The 14,111-nt window shown below is 50.2% G+C and overlaps 3 protein-coding genes and 1 non-coding gene across 4 annotated transcripts; 2 read left to right on the top strand and 2 right to left on the bottom strand.

Annotated features, from left to right (window-relative positions):
- Window positions 1-20: 20 nt before the first annotated feature.
- On the bottom strand, window positions 21-7,225 carry L228DRAFT_279191 (Sec63-domain-containing protein). Its single transcript, XM_018335657.1, has 2 exons — window positions 845-7,225; window positions 21-784 (listed from the first exon to the last, which is right to left on the bottom strand). The coding sequence occupies exons 1-2, from the start codon at window positions 6,964-6,966 to the stop codon at window positions 247-249; spliced, it is 6,660 nt and encodes a 2,219-aa protein (XP_018191484.1). The 5' UTR covers window positions 6,967-7,225; the 3' UTR covers window positions 21-246.
- A 247-nt stretch (window positions 7,226-7,472) lies between these two features.
- On the top strand, window positions 7,473-11,188 carry L228DRAFT_279190 (hypothetical protein). Its single transcript, XM_018335656.1, has 3 exons — window positions 7,473-9,044; window positions 9,101-9,675; window positions 9,736-11,188. Exons 1-3 carry the CDS (start codon window positions 7,878-7,880, stop codon window positions 10,718-10,720), a joined length of 2,727 nt encoding a protein of 908 aa, XP_018191483.1. The 5' UTR covers window positions 7,473-7,877; the 3' UTR covers window positions 10,721-11,188.
- A 502-nt stretch (window positions 11,189-11,690) lies between these two features.
- Window positions 11,691-11,810, top strand: L228DRAFT_t22. The gene has a single exon. It is a non-coding gene; the product is annotated as a tRNA-Pro (tRNA).
- A 267-nt stretch (window positions 11,811-12,077) lies between these two features.
- L228DRAFT_215975 (vacuolar targeting protein Atg24) lies at window positions 12,078-14,083 on the bottom strand. The gene is made up of 2 exons (XM_018330104.1): window positions 13,575-14,083; window positions 12,078-13,483 (listed from the first exon to the last, which is right to left on the bottom strand). The coding sequence occupies exons 1-2, from the start codon at window positions 13,869-13,871 to the stop codon at window positions 12,344-12,346; spliced, it is 1,437 nt and encodes a 478-aa protein (XP_018191482.1). The 5' UTR covers window positions 13,872-14,083; the 3' UTR covers window positions 12,078-12,343.
- Window positions 14,084-14,111: the final 28 nt, after the last annotated feature.

The raw sequence follows: 14,111 nt of genomic DNA, 5'->3' as shown, positions 1-14,111 counted from the left end.
CAAATTGAACGAAATTAAATGCATTGTATCTATACGCGACATTATGCTTTTACATTTCCATGATTGGGCTAAACAAGACTTGAAGAGTGAAACGAACAAAAGACGCCAAATCGACTGGTGTTTATCAGCTTCATAATACAAAACGCCGCCAAAAAGAGCAAAAGAGAAGAAAAGAAAAAATATGATACAGATATCATTTCACAAGAGTTTTTCCCATCTGTCTCCACTCAGGAACTTCATCTCAATCTACTCTTCGTCTTCCTCCTCCTCTTCGTCTTCCTCGTCTTCATCCATGCCTTCAGCAGCAGTGACCTTGAAGGACGGATCCTGATCGACGCCTACGTAGCTGTCGCTCATCAAGTACAAGGCCAGGTTATGCTCGCCGGGGCTGGGCACGACAAACTCCAGACGCATGCTGAGCTTCTTAGCAATGGTGACTCGCTTGATGGCCAAAAGGCTCTTGGTTGACTCATCTCCCACAACGAGCCACCAATTCTCCATCTTCGTTTGCGGGTAGAAAGGCGCATGGACAGTCGTGTCCGGCTCCTCATCCTCTTCCACTTCACGCTCAATGTTAATCTTGAGGTACGAAGGAGAGCCGGCAACAATGTTCTCCGGGTCGAGGACTTCAAACTCGAGGTCGATGTTCGGGTACTTGTCGTTGGTGAAATTGGCTGCCTGGGCCAGTTGTTTATTGTCAAGCCCGAGACGCTTAATGAGCTGATCGTAATCCTTGTTCTCCGAGGGATCCATGGCTTCCATGAACTCGAAGATGTCGTTGATTCTGTTCCATTCGTTAGTATTGATTTTATTAGTTTTGGTCTGGACATGCAGTGGTACATACCCAAACTCATTCGCAACTTTAACAATGTCGGGCGAGAAGTGAGGAATTTGCTTCAATGGGCTGTCGCGATCCCACATGGCTTGCACAACCATTTGAGACATCTCCATGGCACTCATGGCATTGAGGTGGCCCTCTGAAGACAGGACATCAACTGATGCGCTCAGGAGATTGAGAATCTTGGTCAGGATGGTTTCCTGGTCCTTGGCGAGATCCACGGGCAGCTGCATTCTCGAAAAGTGCGCCTGGAGAAGCACAAATGCCTTGAAGTGCGGCGACTCGTAGTTCACCTCGGCCATCTTGACGGGAATGCGGTCATAGATGCGACGCAGGATGTGATCCTCGTGACGCCGGATCTGAATCGACTCGAATTCAGTTGCTGAGGTGACAATTTCAAGAATACCCTTGAGCTTAGTGCGGCCGGTAAGAGAGAGAAGGAACGTCTGCATGGTGATGAATGAAATGTTGTAGTAGGCAGCAATCATGGCAGCGTTCAGAGGTGTCACGGTATCGTCTTCCTCGTCGAGATCAATAATCTTCGCCTCGGTGAGATCCTTCAAAGTCGTTTCGACCAGCTCCGAAAGATGTGTGCTGAGACCCTCGTGAGAAATGTCTGTAAGACCATAGTAGCTCGGGTTAGCCAACAGACGCCTATAAAAGTACGTGTAAGTCGACCAGTCCACAGCGTCCTGCGTCGAAGCGATGGTCTTGGTGCTGATTTCAGACACAAAGGCATCGTGAAGGTAGACTTGAAGATGACTTTCGATGGGCAGAGCCTCATTCAGGAATTTCTTATAGTATTCTCGCTTGACGGCCGGGACCATGAGCACACCTCTGCTGACCTTGTCTTCCTGGGGTCGGCTTGCTTTTCCAAACATTTGAAGGATCTCGCTGATGGGATAGTCAATGTAGCGATGTTCTCTGCCTTCGAAGAATTGGGTTCCCATGACCACGACCAAATGAGCCGTACAGTCAAGCTCCCAGCAGACGTCGCGCGAGGCCAGCATGACCTGAATGGCACCAACGTCGAAAAGATGCTTGACGATTCGCTTATCGCTTGAGCTCAGCGCTTCGTGGAAATAGCCAATGCCGTGCGAGATTGACTCTGCCAGTGCCTTTTCGTTGACGCGGTTAAGCAGCGGGGCAATCTCCTCAATGCTAGCATGTAGAAATCTGTCCTCATCCTCGTCTGCAATGCATGCAGAAAGAATGTCCAAAGCTGTCGCGCGCGCTTGCTTTCGGGTCGGTACAAAAACAAGGGCAGGTTTGTTTGGTGACAGTTGGAGAATCGAATGATATGTGGGTTTGGCCATGGCGAGCATGAGCGATGGGAAGTGAGGAATGGTAAATGACTGCAAATGAAGCTCTAATGGAACCGGACGAGTGTGAGGACTGAAGTTGTAAATGGTATGCTTCGTAGCTCCGATCCATTCGCCAATGTCTCGTGCATTCGAGAGAGAAACACTCAGACCAACAATTCTCATGTCGTTTTCGGTCTGCAGAGCAATGTAGTGCATACGAGAAACCACAACTTCATAGACGTATCCGCCTTGTCCTCCAACCATGTGGAGTTCGTCGGCAATGAACAGCTGGACGGTCTGAATGTTCTTCCTCCTCTGCCATTGCCGCGAGAGGACATCCCATTGGGTCGGAGTAGCAAGGATCAAATCTCCTCTCTCGAGCAACTTCAAATCGGCAGTGGTCTCGCCAGTGAGCTTGACAATCTCCTTACCACCACCAATATTGCTGAGTCTCTTTTGCCAATCGGCATGGCGCAGATCCACTAGTTCTTGGAAAGGAGCAATATAGACAGCCCGTCCAACATCTCGCTTCGACCAGTGTCTGAGAAGCGCAAATTCGGCGCACACAGTCTTGCCGCTTCCAGTTGGCGAGCCAAGGAAGACATTATCGTCAGTCGCGTAAAGTGAGTTAAACACCTGAGTCTGGATTTTGTTGAATCGATCCCAATCCGGATAGAGATCCTCGGCCTCCTTCCTCTTCAATGCAGAAACAGGAAGCGGCTGGAGATCCAGTAGTGGCGTATGGGGAGGGAACTTTTCTGGGAGTACCAGCTTCTGGAACGACACGGCCAACTTGGTCTCTGCATGCATCCATCGATCCGAGACCAGCGAGATGAAATAGTTCGGAGGCATCGGCTCAGTGATAGGGACGGTGAACTCGACAATATGCTCGTTCATCTCGGAAAGGGCGTAATTACGACGCAAAACGAACTGGTCATGGAACAGAACGTCTTCACCGTCGCAGTCCTCCACAATGATCCAAAAGCTCTCTGCTGCACCGTGTATCTCGTCGTCCCATTCAAAGTTGGGCGAAATTGTCAGCTCAACTCTCAGCATTGACCGAGTCATTGGTTGAACCTGCGCCTGAACTTCTAGACGAGGAAACTTTTGCACAAGACCACACACAATCTTGCCTGCTCTTGGCATGCCGAGCAACTCGCCCATCCGTGGAGGGTCGAGATCAAAGTAGCTCGACCAAGGAACATCAATTCTCTCAGCTTTCTGGATAATGTCTCTTGGACAAGAGTGAAATTGTCGCAAGGGCGTCATAGTAGGCCACATGCGCTTTTCGGCCGTCTTGCAGAGCTCGAGTGCGGTCTTGGCAACAGAAGCCCAACCTTTCTTCAAGCATATCTCAAAGATGGCACGGAGGATACGGCCGGCAGACTGTGTGACATAGACAAGATCCGCCATCAAAGCAAGACCCTCGAGCTTGAGGCGGGAGATGTACGCTTGCAACAGTACGTTGATCTTGGCCTGGGGTTCTTCCAGACCTTCCTTCACAGGGACTGGGACACGTCCGAGCAGCTTGGCAAGCTCAAGCTTCTCGTCCTGTCGAACCGGAATATACTTGAACTCTTCACTAAGAGCAAAGATACGGAAGAGTTCAATCGGCGTGACAGAAGGTTGAATGTGCTGGTTATAAGTCATCATCGAGGTATGACTGATGTAGTAGTGAGAGGCAATCCGACCAAGCTCAGTGGTTTGGAGCTTTCCAGACTTCTTGTCGTATTTTACAAGGTTGCATCTCTCAAGTACAGTTGCGGCCGAATGGATGAGGTCAACACGCTTTTGTTCCAGGGCATCGTCGTCTTCGTATTCAGCACCAACGCTGTACAGTCCAGGGGATCGAAGCATCCGAACAAACAGGTAAGTGTAACCAAGCCATTCGACACCTTCGTCTCTTGTCCTAATGTTGCCCAAGACGATCTCAGCATTGAGATTATCAGCAAGCTTGGCAGCAAACTGACTTTCAATTGGCAGTTGCTGGTTCATCAAGGACAAGTAGTACTGCAGCTCGCTCTGAGTCGTGATGATGATACCCTCACCAAACGTATCATATTGCGGGCGTCCAGCACGACCCAACATCTGCAGGACATCCTGAGGGCTCAACTCAACCCAGCTACCCTTTTCAGGAGAGTAGACTTGTGTGCCCTTGATAATGACGGTATGGGCTGGAAGGTTGACACCCCAAGCAAGAGTAGCAGTGCAAACGAGGACCTGGAGCATCCCGTCCGCAAACAGGTCTTCCACCGATGTACGATCTGCTCGACTCATACCGGCATGGTGAATGCCGAAGCCGTAGGGCATCAAGTCTTTAAGATCGCGATCAGTCACACCGTCGGCTTCTTCCGTCAAGACTTCCCTACTGGCAGCATCGCTTCTGAGAATTTGCCCAATTGTCTCCATCTCAAGGGCTTTGTCTCTAATGTACTTTGCTGTCTTGGCGGTTTCTTTTCTCGAGTGTACGAAAATGAGCATTTGATTTTTATTTTGACCAACCTGCTCCATGACTTTCGTATAACAGACGTCATTCATGGTCTTGAGCTGCTTGATCGCTTTCTTGTCGGTGACTCCAATAAACTCCTGACGGAGGGGGCAGGGCCTGAAAGATCCATCGAAATGAAAAACTCCCTTGATTGGGTCGACCCGCAAGAAACTTGCAACATCGCGATAGTTTGGCAATGTAGCACTGAGACCGACAATCCGAACGGGATCGCCCGTCTGCTCGGTTTTGCGTATCGTTCTGCTGACAATACTTTCCAGGACCGGGCCACGGTCATCGTGTAGCAAATGAATCTCGTCGATGATGATTAGTCGAACGAGGTTGGTATAGCTCATGTCGGTAGCCTTGCGAGTGATAACATCCCACTTCTCTGGAGTGGTGACGATGATCTGGGTGTCTGCGATTTGCTGCTTTGTCAACTGGCGGTCACCAGTCAGCTCCGATACTCTAATTCCAAATGGCTCCAAGCGCTTTCCGAAGTTTCCCACTTGTTCCTGCACCAAAGCCTTAAGCGGAGCAATGTAGACTATCTTGAAATCGTCAAGATTGATCTCTCCTGTCTCGGGGTTCCGGTTCTTGCCGATTTCACGAAGAATAGTGAGCATGGCAACGTTGGTCTTTCCGGATCCTGTAGGAGCGCAGACAAGCATGTTGCCATCATCGTTGAATGCCGTTGGGTAGCATTTCGTCTGAATCCGATTAAGTTCCTTGGATGTACCAAATCCTTGACGAGCCCAGTCTGGCATCTCGCTGGTCGGCATATTCCGCTCACCAGCATCCCTCTTTGCTTTTGGAGCCGGGACATGAATTTCTTCATAACCTTTAAAGGTCCGCTTCGTTGAGCCTTGTGGCAGCTTTACGTTGGGGTTAGTCATGAGATGGTTTCCTTGTTCAAAAACAAGATTTTCAAGGTTGATCAGACGGCGAGGCTGAAGGCCGCCGACAAGAGCGCCATCCCTAGCGCCATCGGCCTTGGCTTCGCCTTCCTTTGCAGTCCCAGGAACATCGATATCCATAAGGTCTACCTTGAGCTTCTTAGCCTTTGGTCCGGCGGCGTCGGTTCCAGCCTCTCCTCTCGAAATAAGCTCGTCCAGGATGGCGCGATGGCCCTCAGTGACCATTTCACGCTCTACTGCAGCTCTCGCTTCACCGTCCTCTGCGGCAAGTCGCCACCTTGTCACCCACACGACCTTATCTCTATTCGCAACGAGCTTGCCAACAAGCTCGTGGTGCTCATAATCGAATAGGTCCATGAGTTCGTTTTCAACCTCGCGCAAAGGCTTCTCCTCGCCATCTTCTGAAGGTGCAGACATTATCTGCAAAGCATCCTGGGTCTTTCTCTGTTGGATATGTGCGTCCGTATAAATTTGACCAATCTGACGTTGCAGCCAGTAGGCATCAATCTCATGGGCGGGGACAATGTTCTTATCCTTCTTCTTGCCTTCATCTGCTGCAGCAGATGAATCGATAATCATTGCCTCAGTATCCACAGGTTGTTCGCCATCTTCGGCAGCTGCTTCGCCGTCAGGCTGCTCGGCAGCCTCTTCATCTGCGGGCTCCTCATCCGATGAATCTTCGTCTCTGACCTCGAATGTTCTGCCTCCGCCCTCCTCGTCTTCGTCTGACTCGTCAAAGACAACGGCAACACCTTGCCGTTCATCGAGGGCAGCACCGCCCTCGCCTTCGGCGGCCATGGCCTCATCATTTTCATCCTCGTCTTGTGCGTCGTAGTCTGTGATCTTTTTACCGAGGTTGACCAATTCATTGAATTCTTTCGACCCCATTGTGGTACCAAGTAGATCATCAATGTCCTTCTTCTTGTCAAAATCCTTCATCTCCTCTTCCTTAAGAGTTTCCAAGACTGCGTCTGCGGCGCTTCGAACGACTTCGTGCGGGACATCGCCAAGATTGTTTGCAACAGTTGTCACAATCAGATCAAAAATCGCTCTTGTCGCGGGGGTCCTTGGTCGATACCGAATACCTTCGACGAGAGCATCGGCAGCGGAAAGGATACCGGTGCCGCGTAGTTGCGCGGGCTCGCCTCGTTTCCTCTTCTTTTGTTCCCGCTCAAGAACATCTTGCCCTTCTCGAATATCACCTCTTTCGACGTCTAAGCCGCTAGGCTTCTTCTTTTGCTTTGGTAGATCATCATGCGCGACACGCCCTCCCATGTCCTTGATGTTGATGCGGCCCGCCAGCGACTCAGGGTCTCCGGTAGCCTCATCCGTTCGGCGAGTGATGAATCGACGGTCCGCCTGGAGTACCAGGTTGGACATCGCCGAATACTTGTATTGCGAAACATTATTGGGGTCCGCCATGGTGACGACTTGGAATTACTGCGGATGATTTGGAGGTGGGTGTTGACCGGCGCGGTCAGTTCGGTGACTGTTTAGACAATCATAGAGGAGCCAAGCCGGCTGGCCAAATGACGAAATTTGCAGCTCCGTCGTTTGAATATGAAGCAGGTCGACACCTCAAGTTTAGCCCCGCTGATGGCTGAGAGGTTGTCTTCCCCGATGATTGAGTTAGAGTGGCGTTGATGGGAGCTCCCTCTTGTTGCTAGAGATTCTCTCTCGCTCAATCGACTTGTCTGTTTCGTCAAAGTCGCGAAATTTGGGAGCCGCAACACTAGCCGAAATTATGCACAATCTTATGCACTGAATAAAATTATCGTTGGTTTTCACCGGGTAGTTCATTGTGGTGGCGGGTTGACGCTTGCGGAATACAGTTAGTTCAGTTGATTAGCCCGATTATCGATGGCGATAAGTCTTTGCGGATAGCCATTACTGCCCATAGTGCAATTTGGCCCTGAGAGAGAGGTTGGACCAACTTCAAAGAAAACTGTTCGCCAGACCCTTCTTCTCCGCTTTCATGCAAGACAGTTTGGGCTTCATGCGAGATGGATGAGTGACTTTCAGGCGCTGCTTCCTTATCACAGATACACATGTGCGCCTGCTCGGATCATATCCCGCACTTCTTCAATACTGTCAGCTGGCCCACCTGTTTCGCCTAGGCACGGACACTCCCCTTGATTCGGTATCCTGGGTCTCGGGGGTTCAAACCAAGGGCCACGTTTCAAGCCCAAATCATTTAACGAAGAAAGGGCGAGAGAAACCTTTGCAGTCTCTTTACTGACCGAGCGAGAGACACTCTCTGGCCTAGGAAAGGCTTGTGGCTTTCGAAATTGAGGTGGAATGCTGGACGATAGATCATTTCACGCTCTCCAGTAATGCGCCTGCTAGTGCAGTTCGCCTTGCTCGCTCTGGCTTGCACGGCGGAAGCCTCGAGTCACATACGACGCAGTTATGAGACTCATGATTACTATGCCTTGCATCTCGATACGTCCGCCTCACCCTCTGAAGTCGCCGCATTGCTCGGGTTAGATCACGAAGGCCCATTGGGAGAGCTGAAGGACCACCATATCTTCTCGTCGCTGAAGCACGAAGGTGATCGCGTCGACGAAGCAAAACAGGAACTTCGGCGGCGTCGGCGAAAACGAGAGGAGAGTGTCGGGCTAGAGCTTCTTGATAGTGTTTCCTTTTCACAGAAACAAGAAGCTCGGAAGCGTTTGCATAAGAGGGCCATCCCCCCTATATTGGAAAGAAATGCTGCACCACCAGTGGACCTCAATCAGGGCCCACCAAAGGATTCTTCGCTCGCCGAATTAGACAATCTTGCCACAGCTTTGGATATCAAAGATCCAATTTTCAAGGACCAGTGGCATCTGTTCAATCCCGCGCAAAAAGGCCACGATGTAAACGTGACGGGGGTCTGGAAGCAGGGGATTACAGGCCACAATGCCACTGTAGCCATCATTGATGATGGCCTCGATATGTATAGTGACGACTTGAAAGACAATTATTTCGCGGCTGGCTCCTACGATTTTAATGATCAGACCGCAGAGCCGAAACCGCGTTTATCCGACGATCGGCATGGCACGCGCTGCGCCGGAGAAATTGCGGCCGTCAAGAACAATGTCTGCGGAGTTGGAGTGGCCTGGGACTCAAAGGTTGCTGGCATTCGCATCCTCTCCAAGCAAATCAGCGATGCGGATGAGGCGGCAGCAATGAACTACGCCTACCAAGAAAATCAAATCTATTCGTGTTCATGGGGTCCTGCAGATGACGGGCGGTCGATGGACGCGCCGGGAATACTGATCAAGCGTGCAATGGTAAATGCAGTTCAAAACGGTCGTCATGGATTAGGTTCAATCTATGTCTTTGCATCTGGCAACGGCGCCGCCAATCAAGACAATTGTAACTTTGATGGCTACACAAACAGCATATACAGTATTACAGTGGGCGCCATTGATCGAAAGGGACTACACCCGTATTATTCGGAAAAGTGCTCGGCACAGCTCGTTGTCACATACAGTAGTGGCAGCGGCGACGCAATTGTAAGTGTTTACTTTGCAAATCCAACCTGGAGCTTGAGGTCCTAATTTTCGAATAGCACACGACAGATGTTGGCCAAAATCAGTGCTACGCTCAACACGGAGGTACTTCAGCTGCAGCACCACTTGCAGCTGGCATTTTTGCGCTGGTGCTTTCTGTGCGGCCAGACCTTACTTGGCGAGACATGCAATATCTTGCATTGGACACGGCTGTCCCTGTCAACGAAGAAGACGGTTCGTGGCAGGATACTCCGAATGGGAAGAAATTCAGTCACACCTTTGGTTATGGAAAAATCGATGCCTATGCAATTGTAGAAGCTGCAAAGACATTCGAATCTGTCAAGCCACAAGCGTGGCTCAACTCGCCGTGGATGCACGTTAAGCATCCCATTCCTCAGGGCGACCAGGGTCTGGCGAGCACTTTCGAAATTACCAAGGAGATGCTTGGAGAAGCCAATCTTGAGACGCTCGAGCACGTCACTGTGACAATGAACGTGGAGCACCGGCGTCGCGGGGATTTGAGTGTCGAACTGCGCAGTCCTAGCGGTGTCGTAAGCCACCTGAGTGCTACGCGCAAAGGCGATACAGCCGAAGTAGGATACGTCGATTGGACTTTTATGTCTGTCGCTCATTGGTAAGTCATCCAACTTCAATTCCACAAATCATTTATTCTCCTACTGACAATATCTCGAAGGGGCGAATCTGGAATCGGCACATGGACTGTTGTCGTCAAAGACACTGTAGAAAACGAATTCAGCGGCAACTTCACCGACTGGAAACTCACCCTCTGGGGTCAATCCATTGATCCCGCAAAGCAAGACTTGCTTCCATTTCCCACATCTCACGACGACGATGACCACGACGTCATCTCTTCCGTCCCTGTTTCAACCGCAAGCGTGCCCGTAACGACGCAAAGTGCACTCCCGACGGGCAATCCAACAGATCATATCAATCGCCCTATCAACTCCAAGATTGGAGCAGAATCGTCTTCTACGCCTTCTTCTTCGCTAGCATCAACTACACCATCTGCATCTCCCACAGCTTCTGTCCCAGCTACCTCAACAGCTACTCCTGTCCCCGCTGAAGGCGACAAGCAAGACGAGGTGGAAGACGACAAAGACAAGGACAAGGGCGAAAGCAATCACTTCCTTCCATCCCTTTCCTTTCTTCCCACATTTGGCGTCTCAAAACGCACTCAAATCTGGATCTACGCCTCTCTTGTTCTGATCATCATCTTCTGTACCGCATTGGCCACCTACTTCTTCCTGGTCCGGCGTAAGCGACGCATGACCATGGCTGGGGATAGTTCTCGCCGCGACGACTACGAGTTCGCCATGCTCGACAACCGCGACGACTTGGACGATGATGATCATGGCGGTATTTATCGCGACAACGACTATCACGGCAATGGGCGCGCGAATGGCGCAAATGGCGCCGCCAAAGATAAAGGAAAGAAGCGAGGCGGAGAACTCTATGATGCCTTTGCCGGCGAGAGCGACGAAGACGGCGTCATGTTCAGCGACGAAGAAGAAGACGAAGATGCACACAGTCGAGGATATCGCGATCATGATGATGACGACCATACTCACATTCAAGAAACGCGCAGCGATGAGCATGATGGGGATAACGACGACGACGACGACGACGACGACGACGAAAAACAGCGTCTCACTCATTGAGTTTCCTCTTCGTCATTTTTTTGCGATAGATGTTCTTCTTTTCGTCCCCAGCTTTTCCCTCACCAAGCATTTTACGCAACTTCGCGATTTGCATTTTGTCCTCTACTTGGCATTGAGTACATGGTACACCATTTTCTGAAGCAATCCGAACAAAGTCTTGGATATGGATACAACATCACCTCCCCTCGGCACTTCTTCTCCCTTCTCTCGACTTCCTCTCTTCCAGTCTTGACTCCAATGCATCTCACCTGCCCGCTTCAGATCCCGTCACCCATACCGTCGTACGCATCATTGGCAGAACCAGTGATTTTGGAACTTGTATATATGAATAAACTTGCTCTCTTGTTCTTTTCCTTCCCTTTAATCATGAGTTACTCTTTCATATATAACCCATATGTTTGAGCCCTCATCTCTTCAACACGCTTTTGTCATGCTATCCTGCTTTTATCGTGAACTTCCCACCTGACCGCAGTTTCATCGTAGTACTTCATAGCTAGTATTCCGGTCATTCCTCTCCAATGTCCAGTGGGCGAGGGGCTCGTATACCAGTACTTCTTCTCCAAATGTCCACTGTCCTAGGGGTCCAGCTGTTTTGCCGTCCCTTCCTTGCTCTGTAAACATTATGCAATATCGACCAGACGCTCAGCCTGTCAGCCTCTCAGTGGATGTACCAGATGCCGTCATGAGCCGGCACTGCACCTTCTGTTCAATTTATGGAAATACAAGCGACCGTCGTCCGACGTAGTTATATACCTTCACGACTTTTTGATAGCTACCGAGTTACTATCACGCTTCACAATCGAGGCGAAACCAAGATTTTCGAGTCCGTACTGTTTCATATTTCTCGTGTGGAGTACACAAGTATATCTGCCGGCTTACGGCGCTGACGGAGTATTAACTTAATTAGAACTGACCGCCAGACGGATAGGGGATTATATATCATCATCCCGCCGAGGAAATCGATATCATTGGTCCAATGGTCTAGTGGTATGATTGTCGCTTCGGGTTTGGCATCTTTTGCCACCAGGTTATCTCAGATAACCGATAATCTAAATGTGACAGGCCCCGGGTTCGAGTCCCGGTTGGACCCTTTACATACTCCTTTTTTTTCGGTTTCTTTTTTATATATCAGGTATTTGACATTGGACAATATTATCAAATACTTTTTACGAAATGAATAGAGCAAAAGTATTATCAAGTTGGTTCGATTGAGAGTATGATGTGACTACATAGTAACATTGCTTGTGCAGATATATTAAAACAAAATAGATAGATTGAACTACGGATGAGAAGAAAAGAAAAGAGATAATTGGACAAGGGGATCAAAAAGAAAAGGAGAAAAAAAAAAAAAAAAAATCTGTAGAGGCAGAAAAAGGGTAGGGGGAATAGAAATTTAGAGACAGGTGATGAGAAAACGCCATCAACACCAAAAGATTTAAATGTCGTATCGTCTTGGTTTGAACGGTCTGACAGTGTGGCAAAAGAGACAGGAGCATGAAGAGGACACCCCACGACATGGCGCCGTCGCTTTTGCTTCGAAAAAGGCGGAATCCATGTGCCGCGCCGAGAGCTGGACAGCATCCGGATCAAACTGTTGACTAGCCAAGGCAAATGCTACAGCCGCTATGATACAGACACACCGTCGCGTTCAATGTCCTTGAGAAACCGCTCCCAGGTATCAATTGTGCCCGAATAGAAATTGATATGCGCGTCGGCAAGGTCGCCGAGGGTATCCTGGAACTCAGACGCCTTGATGCGTTCAAAATCAGCCACTTCTCGAACAACCTCCTCATCAAAGGCTTCCGTCGTGCGTTTCGCATCCTCCACTTCGCGGGATAACTTCTCAATCTGCAACTCGAGCTTGCGGACCCGCTCACGGCGAGCCTGCTCGTGGTCTACGCCACGGACATCTTCAATCTTACTGCGCAAAAACCCGCCAGGGCCGCCCAGTCCCGAAGAGCCGTGCGAAGATGCCAGCGTATCACGGTCTGACGCTGCCTTGTTGAGATAGTCTGTTAGGCCTTCAAAGTCGAGCTGTTTCTGCTCGCGCACTTTGAGCAGCGATTTAATCGACACAATGTACGCCTCCATGTCACGCAGTGAGCCCAGGTAGTTCTGATCCATGTGCTCCTTTAGCTCCTTGAACCCGCCAGAGCTCTCCTCGACGTTGGCGGCGAAAAGCTGCAGAGGACCCTGTACGCCTGGCTCAAGATTGACAAGCTTGTGGAATTGAGTACCCAGATCCGCATAATCGGCTTCAAGGTCACCCGTTCGGCGGGCTACTCGGGCCATAATCTTCTCGACGTGTCCGAGATCATCATCGAGCTTATCGGCACGCTCGCGAACTTCAATAAACCGCTTGTCCGGCTTGTGCACTTTGCTAAAGGCATTGAGAAATGTATCGGTAAAGTTGTCGAATACGCCGCCCCCGCCTTGCTCCGAAATAGAAGACCCTCGCGTTGGGCGAATGCGCATGTGGGCGTTCCATTCGGAGCTCTCAAGGAAAATGATCAGGATGCTGCTGCGGCGAAGTACCGGGTGAAGTGTCAATCGCTTGAGAAAGCGGTGCAACGAGTATGCTCGTCGTTGGGTGAAGTCGGGACCAAAACGGTCACCCCGAACATATTCCATCTTGTGCTTATCCGGAAGTGGAGGTACCGCACTGGCGGGGTATTCGCGGCACAGAGTTTTGTAGAGGAATAGAAAATCAGTAAAACGTCGCCGAGCCGTAAAGTCGGCGCGCTGAAAGGATTTGAAGTCGGTCTAGAATGACATTGTCAATACTCGCAGCAAAGATCAACTCAAGAGGAATAATTGCAAAGTTGTAATCGAGTACTCGAACGGGGAGACTCACATGCGTTGTCACAAGATACGAGACAAATGCATCCTTGGTGCCATCATTTTCTTTCTGAGGTTTGTCTACAGTGCATTCAAGAGTGCCTTCACCAAGTCCGGTGGGATCCCTGGCTTGGGCATGGTCCGATTGCTGCTCCTGTTCCTCAGCGGCGCTCATGCGTCGTTTGCCATGAGGATCGTGTGAAGAATCGCCGTGACCTTCAGTGCCTGTGCTCACTGCAGATGCAGGTCGCTCAGCATCGCTCTCGGGGTCATTGTGCCAGGGAACAGCATTGAAGTCGTTCTGCTCCATCATGAATCTCTACTGCTTCGTCCTTGTTCTGGGTCACCGAAGCTCACACGCAGTATCACACAATGGTATGATACAGTAGCTCTATTGAAGCTTCTAAATCTCCAACGATGAGCATACAAACAAGGCACGAAGCGACAACAAGAATTTGAAGACCACAGGTGAGGGGGGGAGTGCGGTTGAATAATGAGAGGGCTGGATAAAGGCGGTGATGGAGGAGGTTGTTGCTCGATATAGCTCCTAGTG

Source organism: Xylona heveae (genome assembly GCF_001619985.1).
Source record: "Xylona heveae TC161 unplaced genomic scaffold L228scaffold_1, whole genome shotgun sequence".
NCBI classification, from domain to species: Eukaryota; Fungi; Ascomycota; class Xylonomycetes; order Xylonales; family Xylonaceae; genus Xylona; species Xylona heveae.
Note: the sequence above shows the minus strand (reverse complement) of the source record. Positions and strands in the feature narration are given on the sequence as shown.